Here is a 27,843-nt window from a genome sequence, read left to right on the forward strand (position 1 = left end):
CCCTCGCAAATCTTTATTGTTGCCCCTATTTATGTAAGCAAAGCCTTTCCTTGGGATTTTTTATTTTATTCTATGAAGTTATCAGAAAATGGCTGCACAAACCATAGCCTGGAAAATTGCCTCCCGCCGACATCTAAAAATGAATGAAGTTTGATGGGAAGAATACTCCCCAAGGCCTAATACAGAAAAAAAGTACTGATGTGTGAAGACGTGTGAGGTGACCTGTAGACAAACCAGGTATTACTGTAGCTACAGATGCGCGTGCTCATAAGCCAATTATGGTAGCCTCAAGACTCACCGCCTAAAGCAGAACAACCCTTTTCATTTTAAACGCAAGACACTAAAAAATTTTCCACTCTCTCTTAAAATGAGAAGCACTAGTATTTCTCAAACGGTACTAAACCGTTTGAAAAGGATATTGATTTATTCTTTTTGTTTGTAGTTTTACAAAAAATAATTATAGAAAGACTTCGCCTGAATCCTTTTTCAACTCGCATTTCGGGAATGATTTTGATGCTGTGGATGGGAATAGGCTATGCCATTTCAACTCAAGTCAGGTGCATCTGCTTCCTAACCATTCCATCCCTCTGTGGTAAAACTGGTAGAGCATACATCAACACTTTTATATTAACCATGATTATTACAGGTGAGTAATATTGCGGTATGTCATTAGAAAAAAATTGATATTTCACTATATATCGCTATATTTTTCCACTTTACGTTATTTTAGCATTAGTCACTAAGTGGGTCATGGTGGCTCAGGAGATAGTGCAGGAGATAGTGCAATCGTAGATACAAATGGCTGGTAGATACAAATTCTCCACCCGGCTCGCACCGACCACCGTGTTGACGTAAAATATCCTCAGGGATAAATGGATCATGGATGAGAGTACCTTTTTTGTCTGGCTAACTGTGGGAAGTTTTCGTGGTTTTCTTCTCCATGCAACGAAAAACCGGATTAGTTCCGATCATTAAGACCCCCACAAAGGCAAATTTCTCCCAATACTTGTATTAGAAGTTCCTTTGTCTTCTGGATTGGGTTCAAAATTACAAAGTTATAGAGTTGAACATTGGTAATCGCAAACTTAAAATTAAGTCGGCTGTTCAACGACAGTTATAAAATGAAGCAGTCACTATGTTCGTAAGTCGAATAAAATTTATCAACACACATGATAATATCAATAATTACCGTTACCAAAAGGTAATGTGTTCAATAACTGCCTTTTTCGATTATACCCCTGATATTATCCTTTTAGATATTTATCGATTGCAATAACGATTGTGATATTATCATTGTCGGTAAATAACGTACGTTGGATGTTAATTGTACGAAAATCATATCACGAAAATTCATTTTAATCTAGTGTTATTGTTATGCTTAAGAAATCTTGATAATGACGATACATCGATATGAATGACTTCATTAAGTAATAATTTTGTTTCTTATTTTTTCTTGGTTGCATCAGGAAAATTTAGAATGGGTGTTTCATAATTAAATCAGTAACTACATGTTTTTAGAATTGTGTTTCAAAAATAGTTCATGTTGAAATATGAATTTAAGACTTTTATAATTATATTAAATAAAGGGAAAAACAAAAATATTTTTAAAACCTGACTAATCATTAAGAAAGTAGGTTATATCAAATAATCAATACCTATTGGGGAAAACTGAAAGGTATTAGTAAGACTTTCAATTTGCGTATGGTAACCAAAGTGCTTTTTAAGTATTAATTCTAGACTTCTGAAAAGTACAAAATGAGAAATATTCTATGCATGAAATACACATAATCAATACTTTTAATATATATTTTTAAAATCTTGTTAAAAATTAAATTACGAGGTCCTATAGATTGGAAGATTGTATAATTGTTATCATTTGTATAAGTGAAATAAAAATTATCAGAATTTGACGACTCATTCTCACAGCAAAGGTGGAGTTAAAACAATCTTGCTATTAAGGGTGTATCCCGAGTGTTTTTACGATTTGTTACATAAATGAACTGGTTTTTGAGTATTTAACACCCCCTTATATGTTCTTGATAATAATACGTCTCAGGGAATAAAACGATAGACTCCCAATGAGTTGACCCGGTCTCGAATCCCATGATGGCTGTTTTGTACTAATTACGCAATCTGCTAGCAACCTTCTCAGTGCTGAAGTAAAATAACCTCTGTGGTAGACAGATCACGGGTTAGAGTCCCCTTGCCGTCAGGCTAACCATGGGAGGTTTTCGTAGTTTTACTCTCCATGTAGCGCAAATGCGGCTTAGTTCCATGAAAAAGTCCACCACGGAGGCAAATTTCTCCCAATATTTGATTCAGGAGTTCCATTGGCCTTTGGATCGCGTTTAAAATTACTAGGCTACGTCGGAGTTGGACATTGGTAGTCGTAAATTCAAAATTAGATCGGCTGTTCAAATAAAAAATAAATATAGAATGAAAATAAAATAAGACAGTGAAATGTTATGTTTTGATAATATTTTATTTTTTCCTCACTCAGGATGGTAGTTGTTGTAATTTATTTACGTCTCACTAGAGCTGCATAATAAGCTATTGGCGACGGCCTGGGAACCTGAGGATGATCCGAAGATATGCTTTCACAATTTTGATCTCACAATTTGATATTCGCTTCGGTAGCCCAACGACCCGAAAGCAAAGTCGAGCACTTTACGGTAGAACAGTTTAACTTGGATCAATACGACACAGCCTCGGTCCCATCGCATGTTGATCAAAGTGGTCATCCACCCACACAATGACCACAGCCAGTGATGCTTGACTTTGGTGATCTGCTGGGTACCATGTCTTAAGTATCAGTCCACTGCGGGACTCATCACTCAGGGGTCAATTTTCTTTTAGTAATGTGCAGGTTATAAATGCTCCATTTTTCTCTCTGCTGCCTTTTTTAAATCTAAGAAATGTAGCGTTTTCAAAATGTAGCTTTTTAGTTTTTGTCATTTGGATTCAATGTTCTTGGATTCAATTTCAAGATTGGGTATTCTTGGATTCAGTGTCAAGAGCTGTTGTATTTTTTGTGTGTTTCAGGCCCTCTAGAAAATATTATTAGCAATGCAAAGGAATCGACCCGTGTCATAAGTTGCATAGCATCATTAAATTACAACCATACAGTGAAACGCTTTAAGCTCATGTTTAAACCGGTGAAAGAAATAGTCTGGGATCTCGTGGTATGTTGACTGAATGTTATTAAAACATATGAACTGAAGCTTAAGAATATTCTTAAATATAGTCTGTTGTTTGTTTCCAGGGTGCAGGAGATAAATTAAAAGATGGTACGAAAGGATTCGAAGGAGCTTACAAAGAAATTGAAGAAGAGGTAAGTTACTCATGTTTTGCTTAATTTTGAGAGGCTTTTATGACTGAAATTAGTTATATCATTTACTGAGCTGGCCCTCAATTGAAGTTTTTCATTTAAAATTTCAGAAGTTTACTATTCAGATTTCGAGCTGATTAAATCTTGGGTTGAACAAAGAACTTCGTTCATGAATAAAATAGTGACATATACAGCAATGTTGTAGCTCGAATGTTGACTCGAGAAAAATAGAGTTAAAATTAAAAAGGTTAGCTATAAAAATTAATCAGTTGAAACTGAAGGGTAGAAACTGAACTTAATAACTTCTAGTAGGTATAAATACTAAAAAAAAAAAAAAAATAACTGACAAAATTTTTTAAACTTCTAGTTTTTCTTCTATTCAAAATTTCTTTCAGTTCTATTTGACCAAATAATTGAGTTTGCAATGATTTGAATTCCACACTTGTACCTCGATAGTAATTATCAAATTTAATAAAATTTTCCAAACTTAATATTTATGAAACCAATGTTGACGTAGTATGCTGTCTGACGTGTGTACTATGTTGACGTACTATGCAGAAGTGGTATGTTGCATATGTAACTTGAATCTATTTTTCTTCTTTCAAGGAGTCACTATCTTCATTTCATGCATTTTATCTTTTCTATTATGTCCTGGGTTCACATATCGCACAAAGCATGGATGTTCTTTCCTTCTCTGTACCATATGTCTTTACTGTGGGAGCAACGTTGGCCCATTTAATAGGATGCCCCGGAAAGGGTGACCAACAAAACTGCCCTACTGATAACTGAATGACGAGTGTCAATCTGGTGGGCATTGGAAAATAATCTTTTCTATTATTAACAGTTAGCAAAGAGAGAATCATAAGATCAAGCTCAGCCATGTTTATTACGACTGCGTTAAACATCTTGAAAATTTCTAGAACCAGGTAAAATTTCTTGTTGGAAAATATCTTCATGGTTCACTCTAATGTTAGAGTATGTAAAAAGACAATATATATATATATATATATATATATATATATATATATATATATATATATATATATATATATATATATATATATATATATATATATATATATATATATATATATATATATATATATATATATATATATTGTTTCAAAGCGAGGCGAAATGGTAACATTTTTCAACCAAATACAGATGTATTAATAGTCTTAACTACTTGTTGGCAATTTGTTCATGAAATAGACGAAGAGATCTCGGAATAATTTTATTGTTGCTAAATTTATCCGATTTGTTATTGATTATATGTAACATAAATAACAGGCAATCCCGTGGTATTATGGTTTAAAAGTGACTATTATATTCTCTTATAGGAGATTTCTTTGTAACAGTAGTAATGAGACAGAGCTCCTCTTTGAACAAAAACATATAGGCTAAGCCTTTTGTTTAAGCACATTAATTCTTTTAGATACGGAATTAAAGGTAATCTTCTATTAATTTCAAGGTACACGATGAAGATGAAGTAAAAATGGCCGCAGCAGAAACTCAACAGCTGGATGCAGAACTCGGCAGAGAGTCGCGGGTTGATACAGTGAAGAAGAAATTTTCAAAAATGAAAGGCAAACTGGGTGATTTAACAGAATCAAAGTATGGCATTAAAAACGAACTCCGGTGTGAAGGTAAGTAAAAAAAAAATTTTTAAATTCACCGAATAAATTCTTAAGAGTTGTTATACATTAAAATACAGCAATGGAAGTGAAAAACTTTTTAATAGCAATAGATGATCTGATGTGAAAATCCTCAAAGGTCTTTTAGCGTGAATATGCTTTTAGTTCCAAGAGGAATGAGAGAACAAAATTCATTGTTATTACATTAAATAATTGTATTAATTAATTAATTATTAATTAAATTAATATTATTATTTAATTAATATTATTTAATTATTATTATTTATTAATATTATTTAATTATTATTATTTAATTAGTATTATTTAATTATTATTATTTAATTATTATTATTAATTGATAATTGCGTAATTAATTAACTGTGTGATTGGGTTGCTTTCGGATTTGAGGGATAGTCACGAGATAAAATACGCTAAGAATGATGCGAGAAAACTCAGAGAAACGTTCAACGAAGTATTAATAATCTTCAATGAACGATGTTGTTTTTGTATAAATATAATGTGTTACTCATATAAATCGAAACCTTTTAGTGTAAACAACACAAAAATATGTTTGTGCACTTCAGCGTAAGGTAACGAACGGTATAGTACAGGGGTGGCCAAGCTCCTTGATAGTCGAGCCCATTTTCAAATTTTGAAATTTTTCGCGAGCCGCAATTAAATACGTATTTAAAAGGTATGCAAAAAAGATATCAAATTTCTTTTTTACAGAAATTATATTTATTGAAAACATATAAATAAAAGTACAAAATATGTGTATTGAATTTAAATATTAAAAATTGAACACATTTATTTTACTTCTCTTGATAATTGCTTAAAATTTGGTGAATAATTGGTGAGAGCACTTCTCAGTAATTCTTTGTGATGCTGGTTAGTTAGGACTGATCGGTGTTTGGATTTCACGAATATTAAAGTGGAATAAAATGATTCACATAAGTACGTTGTTCTGAATATTGAAATAATTCGACAAGCAGCCTTTTTTAATTCAAGATACTTCGATTCTGGTACAAATTTCCAAAATTCGGAACTTACGGAACAATAATAATTTTTTAAAATATAATAGCACAAAATTGAAAAGGGAACTCGGGTACATTAATCGAGAGCCACAAATAATCCTTCAAAGAGCCTTATGTGGCTCGCGAGCCGCAGGTTTGCCACCCCTGGTATAGTTCAATAAAGCCAGTACAACGCTTTAGGCATGTTAATCATTTAAGCCAATACAATGTTGCTCGCTTCCGTGACAGGTGCCCACTGGGTAACGTTAAATCCGCAACACTTTCGGCATCTACCGAGGTGAAGAACGAAAGTTCAGTGCGTGCCGTAAAAAAAAAAGCGCTTTAAGCATTGTTAATGCAATGTTTAATATTTTATATCATTTCTCTATTTACAAAATTTAGCTTTATACAACCTATTCGATAAGTTACAAAAAATTTGGCAAGAACTGTGATAGAACATCCGATTCCCCTTTACGTCACGTGAATTTACTTTTCTTTAAACTACAAATTACCAATTGAAATGATGTTGCAGTTGTAGTTCATTTATGTCGCACTGCACAATGGGCTATTGGCCACGGTCTGAGAAACATCCCTGAGGATGATCCGAAGACATGCCATCACAATTTTGATCCTCTGCAGAGGGGATGGCATCCCCCGCTTCGGTAGCCCAATGACTTGCACGCGAAGTCGAGCACTTTACGGTAGCACAGTTTAACGAGGACCCATACCGCACACCCTCGGTCCCTACGCAGACTGATCCAAGTGGTCACCCACCAGCACACTGACCGCAGCCAGTGATGCTTGACTTCGGTGATCTGCTGGGAACCGTGTCTTAACGATCAGTTCACTGCGGGACCCAACTGAAATGAAGCAGTGTCATTGCTCCTAATGCAAAGTTTTGCTGCAAAGTAAACTTTGCACTAAAGCTACATTGATGCGATGGTTTGGGATTCATCCTTAAGAATGATCCAAATACAATATTTCCAGATTGCACAAATATAGGGTGATAGTAATCACTCAGCATCCTCATCACATCCAAACGGGTATGGACTATTCTCATTTTATAATCACTAGATAGATAGCACCCGAGAGGATTCCTATAAACTGATACAAGATTAGAGTCTGGTCAGTCATATAGCCTCTTGAACGGAAAATCGTACTTAGACAGGCTAAAGACGTTGCAGGCCAACACACTACCCACCATCTCTTGATGCAAAGAGTCAACCAGAGTATTGTATACAACTAAATAGCTTTGATTAGACTTACAGTGTCATTATTTTAAAGTTTGAAGTTAATTTTTTTGTCGGTACAATTATAATATTTTTTCTTTTTCATTCCTATCTTTAGGGATTTTCACGAAAGGCGTTAAAGCATGCTATAACAGCTTTGGTGCAGCCTATGATCGTTGTCACAGTTACTTACCAGTCATAGGATATCTCTTGTGTTGGCCCATGAAGCTCACTTTCATTTGTGATATTGCTGGAGGTAAGAAAAAGTGCTTGATTTATAATTTTAAATTTAGTTGATGCATCTGTTATATGCGGATCACCTAAAGGGTCACGGCTGTTTCTTCTACTTCACATGGCCTACTTTCAGGTCATTTTTTCCATCAGGAACTACAAAACCAGTTTTAAAAAACGCTTCAGTTTGAAATTTTTGCATTTTAAATTATGAATTTTGACATTTAGATTTGAAAATTGAGTCAACTATGCCTGATAATCAGGCTTGTTCAGTACACTGAGTTCATAAAATATTGACAAAATAAACATTTTCTGGTCTTATTGTTTTTAAGAAATGCTATTTTGATGGATTATTTATATTTTTTTTCGTTTTAAGAGAATTTTATTTGTATTTAACTAATATGGCAATGACTCTTTTCTGGTAATTTTTTTTTATTTTGATTTTTAAGTTTATCACTTATAATGATTTTCCTTTAGAGCTAGGTTAGAGATAATCATAGACTTTTTAATTTTGTTGTTGGGTTATGTATTTTTTTAATTTATTTCAGTAACAACGTAGAGGATAAAAATAAATGGAATTATTTTTTTCCTTGATATGCTTGACTTAAACGAAACAAAAAATCTTCTTTTCAAAAATCTGTATTTATTTTTTTAAAGAAAGTACATTAAAAGATAATACACTAATCACGCTTAAAAAGTTAGCGCTGATTAAAGTTTAAAACATAAAGTAAAAGTTAGAGCTAATTAGCACTTGCTTAAAGTTTATGTTCAATGTTTCTCTCATTAAAATCAAAGTGTGTACACATATTTTTCTATAATTTCTTATATACTATCTAAATATAGTTTCAAATTGTATCGTAGCATTTATGGGAAAGCGAGCTTGTGATTCAAAAGATGCTTTGAGTCCCGGTTTCGGAGAAAGTATGGACACTGCTGATGAAGTTCAGAAAGAATTTGACAAAGAATTCGGTGTTCAAGTACATTACAAAGTATGAGTAAGAAATAAATGCTTGAAAGTCAAATTATTTATGATAATTAGCTAGAATTGAACTTGAGGATAACTTACGTGCCTCATGGGCAACTTTTGAGGGTGTTCGTTGTTTCCACTTTAGTCTGAATAAAATTTCTTCTGAGAAAAAAATAATAATCCTCTGAAAAATATATTACACGAGAAAATGATAGTATTCCATCATATCTGATGTTTTCCAACGTTAAAAAAACTAAGATACGCAACAGAAAAATTTATTAATTCATGAATTACTTCCAGTAGCTGCAGCATTATTGTCGGTTTTAACGCATAGACAGATTAAATAAGCTCATATCGCATTATTTTTTTTGGATCAAAACTTAGTTACAAAATAAAGCGAGTGAAAAATGTTGTTTAAGATCCATATAATGCTATGCAGTGCATTATGAAAAAACTTTTATTGAACTCTAAGGAAATTTTTTACTTCATACATTTAACTCAGATTTTGTTTTATGCATATCATAGAAGTCACTGAAAACATTACCCATATTTTACCCATGGTCTAGTGGTTGAGGCACTGAAATGTCAATTTAAAGCACTAGGGATCAATTGCGAATGGCGGCTTTAGGCCCACTCATCTTCAAATCAATGCCTCATCAGGGAAGTGAAGGCGACCTGCGCGCAATGCTAACCACATTTTTTTTATATTTTGTAACCGTCGTTGAATAACCGACCTAATTGTGCGGTTAAAGACTATCAATGTTCAACTCCATAACCTTGTAATTTTGAACCCAGTTCGGAAGGCAAGGGAATTCCTGGTTCAGGTATTGGGAGAAATTTGCCTTTGTGGAAGACTAATTGATGGAACAAACCCGCATTTGCGTTACACGGCGAGGTAAAGCACAAAAACCTCCCACGGGTAACCTGATGGCAAGGGGACTCTAACCCTTGATCCATCTACCCCTGATTATATTTTATGTCAGTACTGTGGTCAGTGCGAGCCAAATTCGAAATTCATATTCGATTCCGGGTCACCTCATTGGAAGGTGAAAGCTCTATCCCCTGAGCCACCACGGCTCATGCTAGCCACATTTCCACAATCATGGTCACGTGGCCGGGATAGCCTGGTTTAGTTCAGGGCTAAAGAGAATAGAAGGGCTGGTTCACTCCTTTGAAGTATCTCTCGCCGCGCCGATCCTCCGACGTCACTCTAGTGACGTCACTTTGGCGCAAAGCTCGCACTTTTACTTTAAGAACGGAGCGTTTGACCTTACTAGCTCTAACTAATATTGGATCATTTCTTTTTGCGAGATATTCTAGGACATTTGTTATTTTCTATAATGACTTTCCTCAGTTTTTGATGTGAATTTACAAGAATTTAAAACTATTATCGAAATGCCAGTTTGCGCGATTGCAACTTGCAAAAATTCTGATACAAAAACAAAAGGAAAAAGTATAATTTTTCGCGTGTTCTCTAAAGTAAATGAACAACTATGTAAAGAATGGATTCCGAAATGACGCAGTTAATATAAAACAGCAATACGTTTATTCTGTCGTAAAGAACTTTTATAAAAATTCATTATCTAAATAGAAACCGCCTCGTTACTTCATAAAGAAAGGCAGGTGAAAAGAATTAAAAAATGGATAAAGTCAAAGAAAATTAAAATGTAAATAAAAAGTATAAATAAAATATATAGTATATAGTTGAAATTCTCCTAATTTCATAACATATTTTTTAATGTAGTTATTCTAAATATTTATGATTTTTTTAAAAAATTATATTCTCTTCAATTTAAATATCTATAAATTATATCATCGTAAATTAAAATGTCTATAAGCAATTGTAAAATTTCTTATGTCATTATGAACCTAAATTATTATTTTGTTTCAGTAATTAGCATTTAAGGTCGATGTTTCCTAATGATTAAGTAAGAACAAATTGCTATTAACGACATATTTTAAAATCAGGGATTCTAAATTTAACTTAACTTATCGTTATAAAAGAATATGTAGATAAAAAAAGTGTCGATATATGCCGTCGTTTTTCTTAATACTTAAAGTTAAAACTGAACTTTTTAAAATAAAATATTTATCGTGTCATTTTCACCAACTAGCAAAATATTTTTATAAGTTTAAAATGGTATTTTTTTTAATATAATAACCAAGAAAGTGTTTTTTAAACTATGTTTATGAACGGAAATAATGTGTTAATTACGTAAAGTTTGAAGGCTAATAACAAGAAAAAGTATAACTTTTTTTTACAAAGAGAAAGATGCAAAGTTATCATATCTTTGCTTGCGATCTCCGAGATCTATGGACACAGTGACGTCATGAAGAGGGAAATCGTAGCTTCAGCTCTAAGAGCGGAGTGAACTAGCCCTTCTATTCTCTTTAGCCCTGGGTTTAGTTGGGCACCGGCCCCATGTCCAAGAGGTTGAGGGTTCCATTTCTGTTGGCCGAAGATTTCCCTTGTAATAAATGGTGACTGGTGCACTCTAAATCTGTCGGGTCACCATGTTCCCATAACAAATCAAACCTCTGGGCATACTGATACGGGAGTTTCCTTGACTTTTGGATTGGGTTCAAAATTACAAGACTACAGAATTGAACTTGGTAGCTGTAAACTCAGAATCGGGTTGACTGTTCAACGACAATATGAATTCATGGTCACGAAATTATAGAGCCTTAACCATCTGATTCATAACGGGCTGTTGCGGGATGATTGTTTTATATGAAAGCTTTAAAAGCATATTTCAGCTACGCTAATTTTAAGCACGATTTCAAGAAAAACATGTTTAAAAATCGATCAAAAATATTATTCTATGAAATCAAAGTAAATATACTGAGGATTAAATTGTCGTTTGTTTTTTTTTCTTTATATTTGTGCAACTTCTGGGAAAATAAAATATTATTTTATTTTTACAAAACAATCCATTTATTTAAAATTTATTTCACACAGATAGCTCTGCTAATTACTAGACATCATTAAAAAATGTCTAATATACGTTAAAAATATGTTAATCAATGTCTACATTTGATTCCTCTTCTATCATATTAGGGTCCAAGCGTTAGGACAATCCTATTAATCACTCACCATATTAGACCCCGCAGAATATAATCTTCAAAATTATATCATATCTCATTAGATTTCAAATACGTAATTCTCTAAATTATTAATTACACTAGAAAACCCTAAGATAGTATCCCTAAAATTATTCTTTATCACATTAAAGCTCACAGATACAATCTTTCTTCATTATATTAGGAAACGCAATTTCGTGAAATATCATTGAATATGTATTTAAAAAATGCCTTTTTCTTATAATATGAAAAAAAACTACTCTTTATTTTTACAGTTAGATATCCCGCCGGAAAAAGTGGATCAAATTACACCTCAAGATATTGGACATTCTCTGAAATATCAGTTCGAAAGAAGAAACGAACGTTAGAATTTTTTCTTAATCTCGCAACCAGAATTCTCACCTTTACATTTATCTTCGTTTTCCAGACGTATGTTCAAATATTAATCATTTTAATCATTGCATCACGATTGTCAGTCATTGGTTTTAATGAAATTATGCACGTAATCGCAATCCCGAATATTGCACGTTATCGTGTGTATAAAATGAAATAGAAATCGTAAAAATGAGTAAATTTAGTTAAATTTAAACAGTATTTTATTGTTCATGCTATAGTAAGCAAAAGTACATATTTCTAACTGCAAATCGATAGAACAGAATTATTGTTCTAAATGGAATATTTTGTTGTTCCGAAACAACATACACAATATTCACCGGCAGGAAATTAGGATCTTCAATTTGGGAAATATGTACCCAATAGTTTAGTTAGCAGAGATTTATTAGGTTGCGCTCTTTAACCTTATTTTTAACGCATCTCCTTACAATTCTGAAATTATTTTAAGCAAATCAAACAATTCAAAACTTTTTATTTTTATTATTTTCTTTAACGATGATTTTAATATTTTTGAACATTTAAATCGATAAATTTGTACCTAATTTTAACCATGTAATTTTAAGTACCAAAATCAAAATTTTATCTTAATCAAACAGTTTATGAGCAAAAAAAAATTTTTTTTTTTAAATTTCCCTAAATTAACACTTCAGTTAAATTTTGGATTTTGTAACTAAAAACTATACAATTTAAAATTATATAAGAATTTGTGCAACTTACTATGAAAAAAACTTTTCGTTTGTTATTAACTTAAATAAAAGTCATAATTAAACCTCATTTTTTTTTCTCTACTGCATTTATAGTTGCTTAGGAAAGTCTGATGTAATAATAACAATTCTGCGAACTAAAATTAGAATGAAATTAATTTAATTTTAGACTAAATAGCTTTACAATTCTTGTTAAGCCACTTACTCATTTTAACTAATAACATTTAAAATAATCATCAATAGATTCTATTTAAAAAATGAAGCTTGTTTTAAGGATTTAAACCATTTCGTTCAAAATTTACCAATGTTTTTTTGCTGGCAAAATTTCTTATGAGCATGAGGCTTCTAGTTTTTGTCAATGAAACCGATATTTTCGAAAGATTTCACATTTAAGTAACATTATGATTTTAAACTTTGTGATTAATTACCTTTCTTTTTTAAAGCTCTCGTTAAATACTGCGATCAATACTTAAGGAACATAGAGTTCGACAATAGGTACATAACTTCATATTTTCGTCATATTGATGAAAGAAGAAAAGCACAGGTAAGCACCTGTTTTTTTTCATAATATGAATTTCAATATATATTTATAAGAGGAGAGAAATATTTTTATACTAAGCATATCCATACTTTTTAAAAATTCAGAATTTTGGATTTTAGTGTTATTTTTTTAAATTCGAAACTCCCGTTGTCTTTCAATACACTCAGATGACTACAAAGATTTAAGTTAATATGGTTTAAAGATGTCTATCAAGGATTTAAAAAAAATAGGTTAAAGCTCTTTGAAATTTCAAGAGGCTAGTCCTATTTTTTTTCTTCAGAAACTAGTATATTATAGAATAAGAAGTATCATAATCATTCTCTTCTTAGTGAAATTACAAAGAGAATTAATATTTTTAGTTTAATACAATCTAAAAATAAATACACGAAGCACCGAGCCGATGAAGTCGTTAAAATCTATAAATTGTAAAATATAACGAGTTAAATAATACTTTTGTCGACTGTAACACAGCATTACTCATTTCCACCACACATTTTGGAAAGTGTAACTTTTCTAAAATTTTCATTTTGCAATGTTTGCATTAACGTAATTTATATGTGTGATCAAATTTTTATTCTTTCTTAAACATATTTAATTTTGAGCTGGGACGAAGCATATTCTGTTCGTCGTCAAGAAACTTTTTATAGCATTAGCAACAGCGGGAAGTTGGCAATCGAAGTGAGCAGTGGTATAAGCATAAATTTAGTTTATTGTTTATTGGATTGTTGTTGCAGTTCATTTACGTCACACTAGAGCTGCACAATGGGCCATTGGCGACGGTCTGGGAAGCATCCCTGAGGATGATCCGAAGACATGCCATCACAATTTTGATCCTCTGCAAAGGGGATGGCACCCCCGCTTCGGTAGCCCGACAACCTGCGCGCGAAGTCAAGCACTTTACGGCAGAACAGTTTAACGAGGACCAATACTACACACTCTCGGTCCCTACGCAGACTTATCCAAGTGGTCAGCCACCCGCACACTGACTGCAGCCAGTGATGCTTGACTTCGGTGATCTGCTGGGAAACCGTGTCTTAACGATCAGTCCACTGCGGGACTATTGTTTATTGGAATTACATACATTTGCAGGCTTGTGTGCTCAATTCATGCTCATAAACCTTTGTCAAATAGAAGGATAGATAGCACAATACAGAGAAGGCCTGCACAAAGATGCATCCATGGTAATAGCGGGATTCGAACCCGTTATCTACACTCTTTGCACAGTGATTGGTGGGAGATACCACTCGGGTAGGGAGGCTCCATAAATTTAGTATAATGTATACATAAACTTAGAGTATCTTTGTAAATCCAATGAACATAAAAATAGAGAAAAAATATTGGAATAAAGTATCTACTTCATTTAGAGTCCCATAGAGATCCTAAAGACATGGTTCCCAAAAGAACAGCGAAGTCAAGCGTCACTGGCAATGGACAGTGAGCAAGTGGGTGGCCACTTTAATCAGTCTACGAAGAGACTGAAAGTGTGAGGTATCGGTTATTATTACACTGTTCTACCGTTAAGAGCTTGAGTTGGGTTACCAAAGCAGAGTAGCAATATTCCCTGCAGAGAATCAAAATTGTGAAGGATCATCTTCAGAGATTTTTCCTGAAAAAGGAAGGTATAACCCTGAGAAGAGTTTATATATATTTTTAGACGATGACAACATGTATAGATTTTAAGCATTAAAGGTGATCAGTATCCTACCCTCAGAAAGTACATAAGACGGCATTTTGAGATGATTCCCTGTAGATGAGCTATATTTTTAGGATAAAGTGACACTGCTGCCTCTTAAAAAAGGTGAAAAGATAGAGTTGGTGGAGCCATTTAAAGTCAGGATCTCAAAGGATGAGAAAGTCAAACTAGTAAATAATTATATTTTCATCATTTTTTTCCATACAATCATTAAGAATTTATGTTAGCATTGATTGAAAAAAATTTTGAAGCTTTATAACGAGCATAAAAAAGATAATGATTCTTTTCGGCAGTGTTTCTCAACCTGATTTACTGGAAAGACCAATGAAATATTTCATGTTTTATCATGGACCGGTAAGGTTAGAAATTGGGACTAAGGATATAAATTTTGCATATAAAAATTGTGGCACTTAAACAAACAATTCTTTGAAATGTTTTTTTTCTGATGATTTACATACTCACGACTATAAAAATTATTTTGAGTCTAAACCTATTTAAATGCAACTAAAATTTATATTAATTCTAATACGAATGTTAGTTTTGCTACTCAAATAACAAAATTGCGAAACCAAATTATGTAACCATGTGTAGGTAGTAAAAGTAAATAGGAAATAATAAACAATCAAGAAAATGAATAGCTGGGTTTCTGTTGTTGCTGTCTAACATGTCAATTCTAAGTGTTAAACCAGTTAAAGCAACACTTAAAGCAAAAGCAAGACTAAGCTGATTTCGTTGTTTAGCTTTAATAGCATCCATGACTAAAAATATAGTTTTCCACAAATAAGTTATAGAGAAAGATAATGTTAATTGCTCTAGCATAAAGATGGGGATAATATTTTTTAGTTTTTATCTCGAACTTACATATAATCTTTTTTTAGTACGTATCTTGAACTTATATATCACGGTTCCGCATGAAAACACATGCAGGTCTGCGCTTCCACCCAAACAGATACCACTCTAGACACAGACACTGCCTCCTTGGTATGCATATCTTTCACGGATGTTTGATGGATGATATCTTCAAATCGAAGAACGCAACGAATCAGATTTAATTAAAATAATTTTTAGCCTTCTGCTTATAGGTTGGGGGAAATTTTTTGTATTCGATATTTAATAAATAACAAATTAACGGTAATTGAATTTAGCGGTTTAGGAACAATGCTTTAGAGAAAATGCTAGTTAAAAAATTTAGTATAAGAATTTAAAACGATAATTTTTATTGTGAGGATAATTTGATGCTTGCAAGCGACGTCATACTTGGATCAGCTAACACAGGTTTACCACATACGTAGGAAATCGCACGTATCTAATTAAATATGAATCAAAAATTGATTTAGCGTGATAATAAACTCAAGACTTAAAGCTGTAACCTTAATACACCATGCACAACCTCGTGATTATATACAATCATATGATTGAAAGTAGCCAATTTAATTCAAGATTTTATGAAAGCAAGTTTTTTTTTAACCTAGAAGCATAATTTTAGCATGCAGCATTTACATTACAACATAACATTTTGTGGGGCAGAACCTCTTAACTGTTTCGGTTTGAATACTTATATTTGCCTCAAAAGCAAGGTAAAAGGTTCTACCGATTCTAAAACGTAACAGCTTTGTGTATGTTTGAGAAAAGGAAAACCTCTTAGAACGCTACAGAAAACCAGTTTTTGTTTATATTCAGAGCAATGGCGAAAATATTTACGCTTTGGCTTTGAGGTCGATTAACAGTTGACTCAGCTACGTCACACAAAGTAAAATTTGAACAAAAATGTCCATTATGTTTAAACTTTTTGATACTTTGTGCACAAGTAAATTTTGAGAATGCTATTAGTTATTGCAAATATTCTAAAAAGTTTCACTATGACGAATTCGTTCTGTTGTAAGGAAATATTTTGCTTTCTGTAAATCACAAATACTGAGATGAATGTTCCAAATCTTTTTCATGTATTGCCCATCGATAAAGCGATAATGAATGAAGATAACTCATACAGACGCTCTTTTCTCCGATTAGATTTCTAAATATTTGTTATACAATAAAACTTATTGACTACTTTCTGTACGTAGCGAGGTCATCTTATAGAGGGGTTTGAGGGATCAATTTTTTTGGCTTCATTTCTTTTTGTATATAAATTAAAATCTTCATGTTATTCATACATTTTTTACGCAGTATATTTATTACATACAATGATTCAAAATAAAAACAAACGTACTTAAGTTTTTTTAAAACTCGATTTTAACATTTTATTTAGCAAATATACCATAAGTCTTAAGAGTGTAATTAATTGCGAAAAGAAATTTTTTAGCACATATTTGATACTAGACAGATTAATATAAAACAGCTATTATGCATATTTTGTTAATGACGAAAGTCGATTATTGATTATGAATAATTTCTTAAAATATCAGTACACACGAACATAGATTTAAATAGAAATCTTTACATCATATTTATTTCGAGATTTCAAAGTTTATGTTGTTATATTTATAAACATATTTGTTACAGAAACCCTTAGTTGTTGTTGTCATTGGCCATTAAGGAAAGGGGTGTGATTGTTCTTGTTTTTCCAGTGGTGTCATCTATGGCTTAGAATACGTCTTCCTCCACACCCATACGTCACACCCGTTTATAGGGTGGACACATTCATACATCCATTCATTCATCCACAGATCGTAATTTTGCCCTCAACCAGAGAACGATCAATCTCTAATCCAGTACACACAGAGATATAATTTGTTACGGATGACTTTGTGACCCGACATATTTAATGTGCACCTGTCACCATTCACTATACGGGAAAAGCTCTTAGTAGTTTTCTCATACGGTCAACTTACAAAGAGGTTTAATTAGTTTTTTCACATTATGTTACTGATTCAGTGAAATTAAGGAAAAGAATACAGTATATAAAATTTCCGGAGAAAGTTTATTCTTCCGGTAAAATTATGAAGGGTTTAAAATAGTGTTTAATATCAATAGTCAAATATATCAATAAAAATAGTGTTTAATATCAATAGTTAATAGTCACCTAGTAAAATTTGACTTACTTCATCGGTCAACATAGAAGATAGACAAGTCTAGTTTACATGGTTTGTTGTAAATTAAAACTGTCAGTTTTTTTATAGACACTAACTAAAAATGGTGTTTTTTATTTATTGAAAGCTTATGAATTCAATTTTGTTGGTTGGAGAGTTATTGACTGCTTCGATTATTTTGACATTTGACTGGATATTCTATGAATTCCTAATGCTTATACAAAGACATTCACAGATTACATATTATCAGACTGGTATGTAGTTTTTTTTATTTCTTCTTTCCTAAAAAAATAGCAATAACAATAAAATAATAAATAATTTAAAAGTGAGTTTTTAGAATGCTAGCTTGAAGTTTTATAGAGATTATAAGGCATTATTGAGGAAATGCATTTACAGGGGAATGCGGAATTATCTATATATACTGAAGTGTAATAATTTTACAAATTATAGCGGAGTGAATATTGTATTGTATTTTATTTTAGTATTTTATACCAAAATACAGATTTGAAAGAATACGAAGTTTTCAAGGTAAAGCAAAACTTAATGTAAAACTGGTGTTAAAATTTTAATTCAAATACTGAAATTAATTTTTGTGCTTGTTAATTTTGCTAGAAAATGGAAGCATTATTTTCGTAGATAAAAGTTAACTCAATATCCCTTTTATGGGATTCTACAACATGATAAAAAATCAATTTTACGCTCACAATGTTTTGTTTGAACATTTCTAAAGTGAATTATTTTTGAGATGGAAAAAGGCTTATTCGGTTTTGTATAGATCAAAAACAAATAAAAGTTTTTATTCTTTGAATATCTATCTACTATTTTTTGAATTTTCTTCTACCTCAGTTTTTCATAAACAGAGAGATTCAATTTTCTACTGAAAGAAAATAATCTACAAAACTTTAAAAAAAATATGTTGATGCTCATGACTAACCTTTGAATGATTATCTTTCAAAAATGTTGTCCTACAGTGGATTGATCGTAAGATACAGGGGTCGGGTTTGTGCGGTATCATTCCTCGTTAAACTATCGTAATGCTCGACTTCATGCGTAGGTCGTAGGTGTATTTTTAATTTTATAATCGTTGTTAAGCAACTGACCCAATTTTGAGTTAACGACTGCCAATGTTAAACTCCATAGACTTGTAATTTTGAACCCAGTTCAGAAGACAATGGAACTCCTGGATTAAGTATTGGGAGAAATTTGCCCTAGTGGAGGACTTTATGATGGAACTAACCCGCATTTGCGTTACATGGAGAGGATTTCCATGAAAACCTCATGATTCGTCTACTACTGAGGATGTTTTACGTTAGCACTGTGGTCCGTGCAAGCCGGGTGCGGAATCAAATCGACCAGCCATCGCTGAGATTCAAACCCAGTTCACGGTTTTCGGAAGTGAGCGCTCTATCCCTTGAGCCACCACGACTCTCCTGGGTGTATTCATTCTCTGGTCAATCATTCTCTGCAGAGGATCAACATTGCGATGGCATGTTTTCGGATCATCTTCAGGAATGCTTCCCAGACTACAGATAATTGGCAATTGAAATGGACTGCAGAGGGTATAAAGCAGAATTCTATACCTATGGCTAGACTTCGTCTGCTTGCACCATTAGCCTGTGATGAGTCATAGAGGAAGGAAGTACGTTAGTTTCTGTTTTGATTTTTAAATAGATTAAAAACTTTTAAGTTAGACAACTTTATGGAACTGAAAACTACAGTAAGCATAGTTCAAAAGGAAAGCGTTATGGAATTTTTAAAAAATATTTGTGACAATTAAATACGAAAAATATTTAAAAAAGGGAAAATATCGTTGTACATTCCTGTACAACTGAGACGAGGAGGAGAGGGACTGGGGGATAGTGAGGACATGGAACTGGTCTTCTCCCCAGATGCCGTATTTCGAGCGCTGCGATCGCGAATAGTCCGTTGTGCAGCTTCAGAGGGACGGAAGTAAAGTACTATTATTCAAAAATAGCTTTATTGTCACGAAAACAACATTAAAAAAAGTAGTAAACAAAAAGATAGCATTATAAAGTCAGTTTTAAAAGAAAACCTCACTGAAACCAGAAAGAAATAAAGTGAATTGTGTTGTTTAGTATCAGTAATGGTTGAAAAGATGGTATTAAACAATCTATGGTGTTCAGAAGATTGAAGTTGAGTGATGTTAATACCCTTTAGGCGTCCACCACATAAAGATGACAGTCTTTGGCGATGGATTTGTGGGAACAATGGTGCGAAGTGTTTTGAAGGGATTCGATAAGAAACATAAGATTGATGAATTTACAACAACGGCAGGTACTTTATCACTAATGTTATCGATCTAATATTTGAATAACTAAATGAAACAACAGGTTTGAGCAACATTTTGGTAAAATCACAAAAATCTATATTGGAATGTTTAGAGCCATCAAAAAGCTGTTTGAACAACCATGTTATTCACTTAAAACAACTTTGTATGCAAAGTGAGATTAGAAAAAGTTTTAAAACATCCACTAAAAAATTACTCTTGTCAAAAAAAAAAAAAAAAAATTGCAAAACATCTTTATCCACGAAATACCTTCTTTTATTCAATAGTATGTCAAAAAATAAATGAAATATATTTATCGGTGATTATAAAATCTGATTAAACATGGACATTTAAGAGGAGCAGAACGTATAGAAATGGAACTGAGGAGTTAAGAGTCCAATAACGCGTGATGTACCAGTTTAATGAGAAAAAAAATGGGAGCAATGTCCTAATCTAAAACTCAACGGGAGTTCAAAATTTCGTCAGACAAGCATAATCTTAAGGCACACCATTGAAGCATTAACATCAGAAAGGTATTTATTGGTCAAGGTGGTGCTTTTTGCTAATAAAAAGTTATTTATTCAATTATTTCTTCACATTTCAATTTTTATTTCAATTATTTCTACAAATTTTCATTTCAATTATTTCTACAAATCTGTATTCCTTTATTACTCATATCATGCTTGAAGCGCTATATTTTCCTCTATCGGTGATTTTCGTTTTATGTTTTATGTAACCCGCCTAGTAAATCGCGTAATAAGGGCCCTTAACACCTTTGCGTTATTTTATGCGCATCCTATATTTTCGAAGTGAAGAGTGACGTTATAACATACCGGCGTTAGTGTCGTGAAGAGTGTCGTTATTACTAATTGACATTTGCGTTGCATGGAAAGCAAAACTTACGCCTCCCATGGTTAGCCCGATGGGAAGGTGATTCTAGCCCTTGATCCGTCTACCACTCAGAATATTTGTAAGTCAGAACTGTGGTTGTTGCGAGCCGGGAGCAAAATTTTTCTCTACCATTCAGCGCTGGGATTCGAACTTGAGTCGCCTATTTCGAAGACGAGTGCTCGCTAATCGCGAGCCACCACTGTTCGCTGACAGGATTACTTCTTTTTACAGATTTAGTTAGACTTAAATTGGCCTGAACTACTTTCTGCTGTAATTTTAGAGTGCATATATATTGGGTGTTTAGTAATGATCACCCTTAAAATGCACATTTAGAGTTCTTGTTTAATGTAAAGTAAGATAAAAGTACATAAAAATTGATATTCAAGTGAAGAAGAAACAAAAAAAAAATATCGTAGTTCGTAAAATCACTTGTATGGATGGTGATATGAAACACATCAAACCTAGTTTGATTTCTTGATAATGCAAGGAAATGTTGCAAATAATTGTCTTTCAACTATTCTCTCCTTTTTGCGGCAATAAAGCAGTTTTTAATACTTTCAGTTCCACAGTCTTAATTAATGTTTTATTAAATTTCGATAACATTATTATTTTTTATTACCTCACCTTTTGTATGCTGAGTACATAAGGCATTTTAATGAAACAAATTTAATCATAAAAAACTTTAAATACGCAGTATAATTTTTTTCATATAATAAATAATAATCATAGAATAAAATGGCTACTAAATAGGAGGGTATAAACGTTTTAAAATATCCAACGAGTTAAAGGTTTAATATTAATTTATGACTTCCAATGTTTATGCTTTTTTAACTTCATTTTTGACAAATATGCCGTCGTTGGGGAAGAAATTTTATGTTACTCTTTTTCTCATTTATCTGCTTTTTTTCTTTTCTTTCAGAATGTTTACCTCGACCCACGAAATTGCATTCCAACTCTATCATTATTTTATATTCAACCTTTCTTCTCATTTTCGCTCTGATGTTCATAGAGACTTATGCGTTGAGACTGCGCCGAGCAATCTGCAGGTTCTTCTTTCCCAAAGTAAATATTGCTTAACTATATATTATATCTCTGTATGCAGTGTGTGTAACTCAATAACGAGAAGATTAAGAACTGAAGAAGAATGAAATTTACAAAGAAAAGTTAAGAATCTCCCTTCTCTCGACCCTCAAAATTCTTGAAGGGGGGTAGTTGCAATCTGGGTTAATAGTTCTCTAATAGATTAGGCAAGAGAGAATTCGAAGTTTGGATCTTTTTTTAATTTCACATTTTGCTTATTTAGTCATCTCAAGGAAGTCGTACACTTAAATTTTATTTCTCATTAACTATTAGACCCATTCAAATTTCAAATTTTATCATTTAAAATTATGTAGATTGAATTGATGAAAGATATTATGTACATTACAATTCAAAAATTTTCGACCTTTATTTAATTAAATAATAAAGAAAATAATCAGTAAGCATGAAAAATTATTTTATCTTTAAATAAATAAACTTTACAAATGTTTTCAAAAACTTTAAGATTAGTTTAATAAGTTCTTGAGTTATGGAAAAATATGCAAAAAGTGAAATTAATATTTAAGGATCCAAATTTTCGCCTGCTTATCTCCATTTTGGGAGTCTAACAGTCTAAATTCAGATTTCAGATTTTATCATTCAATCAAGTCTTTCATTTCAATTATTTCAAGTCAAATGTTTCTCGACTGTTCCAAATATTATCAAATGCTTTCAATTAATTTATTTTTTTTAAAATCATTAAAAAAAAGTTTTTACATGAAATTTTTTTCGAATCAAAATTTTTTATAATAGAGAGTAAAACATTTTAGTTTCGCTTCATGAGTTACAGAAACATGCAAAAACTGCTCAAATTTTCAACTGCTTAAAGTTCTGAACTTTAGGAAGCCTATTTTCCATATTGCTGCTATTCACTATGCTCAAAAAACGAAGAATTTAAATGCGTCGAAAAAATAAGTTTATTCGGAAAAGATTCAGATTTCAGTGTCAGATTTCGTAACTTAAAATATCGTCTATTTGAACGATCTTCTTCTATTCGATCATCTATTTAATCAGCATTTCAAAGATCGCTTCTTTTTACGTACAAATTTGATCATTAGATCAGAATTTATTCAGGATGTTTGCATTTTTATTTCGTGCAATGAACATCTGCTTCAGTTAAAGTTTCAGGGTGAATAAGCTTGATAAATTTTTTATACACGCATTTATTAAATTTAGTTCATATATATCTGTTGCCATGAAGTTTATAAAAAATAGTTTCTGTGTCTTATTCTAATTTTATCAATTTTGCGGGTAAATAAAAAAGACGAGGAAACACAATGGTTTTTGAAGAAAATATATAGAATGTATTTTCCTTGTCAGTACATGTACAGTGAGTCACAAAAAAAAAAAAAAAAAAAACAGACCACCCTGAATAACTTATGATCTAATCATTGAATCTTCACGTTCTGAGACTCAATCTTAATGGTTTGAGGGAGTGATCTCAAATATGCTGATTAATTAGTGCTAGCGATATTTTAAGTTACGAAATCAGACACAAAAATCTACTTTCTGTGAATAAACAAACCTCTTATCAAGAGATTCAGATTTCTGATACCCAAAATATAGGGGAAGCCGAAATCTGGAAAATATGGTCCCCATAGTTTGGTCAGGAGAGTGATTCAAAGTTTGGACATCTAAATATTCATATTATTTTTTTGCGTATTTTGCCATATCTCGAGATATTTCTAAGCGAATTGAAAATTTTTTTGCCTACAATTATTAAACTCGTTTATCCGAAGATAATTCCAAGCAAAAAGTAAATTTTAATAAACATATATGTATTTTATTAAATAAAAGTTTAAAAATTTTCGAAATGTAATGTATGCAACTTTTAACCTAATTACATATTTTTTATACGTAATTTTATAATTACGTAATTTTTTTTGAATGTCACATGGCAAAATTTCAACAAAATCGGTTGAATAGTTCCTGAGAAATCGAATTTTTAAAAAAAGTCGTATATTTAAAATTTGATTTCTCAGGAGCTGTTCAACCGATTTTGCTCAAATTTTGTATTTTGACATGTAAAATTACATAATTTAAAATAATGTAAAAAATTGTATACCTTACAATTAAAAATTTCTTCGACTATCATTTAATAAAATAATGAAAAATACATATTGTCTAAAATTTATTTTTTGCATTTATTTTTTGCATTTCATAATTGTGTGCAAAAATGGGATATTTTTTGGGATGTGCTGTTATACGCAAGAAGTTAATTTAACATTGGGGAGTCAAAACTTTGGATCGCTCCTCTGACCAAACTATGGAGACCCTTTTTCCCAGATTGCGGCCCATATTTTGGGATCAGAAATCCGGATTCGTTGAAAAAAGGCATTCACAGAAAGTACGTTTTTGTGTCTGATTTTGTAACTTAAGGTATTGCCAGCACTAATTAATTAGCATATTTGAGGTCACCCCCTTTAACCATTAAAAATGAGTCTCGGAAAGTGAAGATCCGATCAAAAGTTATTCAAAGTGATTCGTTTTTATTTTGACTGACAAGGAGAAAATATATTTTCCTCAAAAACCAATGTTTTTGTTCAACTTTTTTTATTTATCTACAAAATTGATGAAAATTAGAAAAATACTCTGAAACTACTTTTTATACACTTCATTTTTTAAATGGCAAAAAATATATGTAAACAAAATTTAATAAATGTGCGTATAAAAAATGTATAAAGATTATTCATCCTGAAACTTTAACCGAAGCACGAAATATCAATTCATATGCTTGTTGGAATTTTGAACATTCTTTAGGTTTTTATTAAAACTTTTATTCTCATAGAAAAAACATACAAAAAAAAACAACGTAGCTTAATACAAAAATAAAGTTAAAAAATTCAGAAAACTGCTTTTGCTGTAAATATTTAAGTTAAAATCTTTAGAATTATGTTTCGTAGAGAATTTGTTTGCTTGTGGATTGAATTGAATTGAGTGTAGGATTTGTTTGCTTGTGATGAACCAATTAATGTCTTCATATTTATTTTGCTTTAATTAAATTTCTTGAAAATGAGTAGAAAATTAAAAAAAAAAATTACTTGAAATTACTTTGTTTTTTACTTTCGATAGTTAAAACAGTTTTTTAAGTATGCTGTATAAAATGTCAAAAATTATCATAATCTAATAAATGATGTTATATTTCAAGAATTAAAGCAATCTCAGGATTAATTAATTATTAAATACAAATTAATAGAAAAGATTAATATTTTCTAGTTATTGAAATTACATTCAAGTCGCATATAAAAATGTCACAATCGATCCCACTCATGATATTTTATCGAAATGTTTAAAGTTAATAGGAAAATAATGCTTTAAAAAAATTATGTCTAATTAATGCCAGAAAATGTATTTTTATCTTTAAAACTTTTTAAATTTGATATAAAAGTATCAAATTTTTATCTCTGATTAGAGATAAGAAAAAACAGTTTACTTTATCATTTTAAAGAAAAGTAATATTTTTCTCATCTCATAATAAACAGCTATTTTTAAAATTTTTTTTAAACCTTAGTAAAACAATAACTGAATTTTTCATATCATCAACATAAATTCTACAAAAAGATTTCTGTCATTTTTTACTGAAGTACCTATTTTTTTTGGAAAATGTTTTATTCAGAGAAACAGGAAAGGTTTGCTCTTAAAGTTTGCATTGAGCAAAGAACGTTTGAATTATGCAGTGTATTATAGAAATATCGACTATTTTCCTCATTTGAATAAATGCAGTCACAGATAGATATTTTATGACTAAGGAGCTCTGATCCCTGTTTGGTGCGCTCATTAACCCCCAGGATGGAAATACTATCAATTTTTTTTATCACTATGGATAAATTAATAAATCAAAACTAAAAATTATTCAATTAAAAGATCCCAGAAACGTATTTACGTTAAAATTTAGTCATGTATCCAGTATCGATACTAATGAAATAAAATTTTATCCTGATCCACATGTGGAATTTTTGTTTAAACCCCCAAATATTTTTAATTATCAGAACTCGTTAAATATTTTTCGAGATTGTTTAGCAATAGTGTTAAAAGTTATTTATGAATAATTTCGTATTCATTACTGAAATCGTTGACTGGACACATAATTACTTTTGTTATTAGCTTAGTGTAAAAATTAACTTAATTCCAGTGTGGTAACTATAAATGGTAAATGGGTAAGATTTGTAAATATCTTAACCAAAAACTGTCGCGTAACAAAGTAATATCTAGGATTAATTAATAATAAAAGAATACTGGTTTTAATAATTTAATTTGGTATAATAATCAAAAACATAATCACAGCAGTGAATAAGGCCAATCAAGAGTTGAATGGCGTTTTCTTGAAATATGGTTTTTAATGCTAGCAGATACTTCAAATTTTGTCCGTTTTGATTGATTTAACTTTTATATCATTGATTTCATTTCTTTGCTAATAAGATTTACGTTCATCGTTTCTTAGCTAATTGGACAAAAGCCTTAACCTATGCACGCTAGGGATTCTCAATTCATTCTGTAGTCCCTTATTCAACATTGATAGATCTCCACCATTATAATCCTATGTGGTCTCTACAAGTACCACAATCGTAATTTAAAATAGTGTCTGGTAATTGAATAAAAAATGTCGAACATAACATTAGAAAAATTTAATATAATTACTTAGATCTTTATTTTGAGCATATCAATAAAACATATGAAATCGAAGTAGTAAATATATTTAGGATTTAGATGAGGTAATCATATTTGTCTTTGACACGCTATTGAATTTTATATTGCAACTGTAAAAAAAAAAAAAAAAAAAAAAAAAAAAAAAAAAACCTCAGATCATTTTAAATGTCTTCCGGATATTTAAACTTCATGTATGTAAGTTATATTTTATTTTATAACCGCCATTGAACTGCCGACCCAATTTTTGAGTTTACGACTACTAATCAACGCAGTAGCTTTGTAATTTTGAACCCAATCTAGAATACAAGGGAACTCCTGCATCAAGTATTGGGTGAAATTTGCCTTCGCGGAGGACTTGTTGATGGAACTAGCCTGCATTTGTGTTACATAAAGAGGAAAACCTCCTATGGCTAGCCTGAAGGTAAGGGGACTCTACCATTGAGGATATTTTGCGTCGACACTGTGAGTTGAGGTTTGAGTTCGAGATTAGTTAGATAGTTTTGAGTTTCCTGTGCTGGCAACATCTTTCTTGTTTTTATATTCTTTTTGATGTAAATAAAAGTTAAGTTTTCAGTTTGTTCTACGTGACTTTCAGTCTGATTTGCTCTCAACAAAGTCCAATATTTGGTGCCGAATAATCGGTGTATTGATTGTAATCGAAGAATACAGGCTTTAGATGCTTTAGGAGAAAAAACTCAATCATACGGAAGAATTTTGGCTCCTAAAATACTTCGTGCTTTTCCTCATGAAATCTGTCGTAACTGGATTGTACATGCCAAACGTGAAAATTTTGGTGAAAGCGATATTTCAAAATTAATGAAATTTTTATCAGAAGAGGTCGAGGGATCAATTACTGCAAGTAATATTAAAGGTTCACTTGCTCCAGACTATCCTATTAAATCTTCCTTAGAAAATTTTAACGTGAATTCTAAACCAGTTACCAAAAGTAAAATAATGTCACCCTTTTGTCCTTTCTGTGAAACTGTCGGACATTGGCCTCAACAGTGCAATGTTGTAACGGACATAGACGCGCCCATACAGAAATTGAAGACTAGTAATAGATGTTTTTTGTGCACTAACCGAGGACATACCAAAAAA

General features: G+C 31.5%; 1 protein-coding gene across 4 annotated transcripts in view; it reads left to right on the top strand.

Moving 5' to 3' along the window:
- The window catches only part of LOC107449749 (ubiquitin protein ligase sneaky), a 40,607-nt gene that overhangs the window by 6,837 nt on the left and 5,927 nt on the right, over positions 1–27,843 (top strand). For 2 of the 4 annotated variants that reach the window (XM_087159883.1, XM_087159884.1), the window contains exons 3-11: positions 443–646; positions 3,043–3,182; positions 3,263–3,331; positions 4,800–4,974; positions 7,323–7,460; positions 8,297–8,424; positions 17,971–18,097; positions 20,022–20,138; positions 21,941–22,083. In XM_087159883.1, coding sequence (XP_087016009.1) covers positions 443–646; positions 3,043–3,182; positions 3,263–3,331; positions 4,800–4,974; positions 7,323–7,460; positions 8,297–8,424; positions 17,971–18,097; positions 20,022–20,138; positions 21,941–22,083 — 1,241 coding nt within the window. The remainder of the gene's footprint in view (positions 1–442; positions 647–3,042; positions 3,183–3,262; positions 3,332–4,799; positions 4,975–7,322; positions 7,461–8,296; positions 8,425–17,970; positions 18,098–20,021; positions 20,139–21,940; positions 22,084–27,843) is intronic. The other 2 variants (XM_087159885.1, XM_087159886.1) reach the window with 2 other exon arrangements.

Source organism: Parasteatoda tepidariorum, chromosome 3 (assembly GCF_982258835.1).
Source record: "Parasteatoda tepidariorum strain Cologne lab strain chromosome 3, Ptep-v5.0, whole genome shotgun sequence".
Classification (NCBI taxonomy): Eukaryota; Metazoa; Arthropoda; class Arachnida; order Araneae; family Theridiidae; genus Parasteatoda; species Parasteatoda tepidariorum.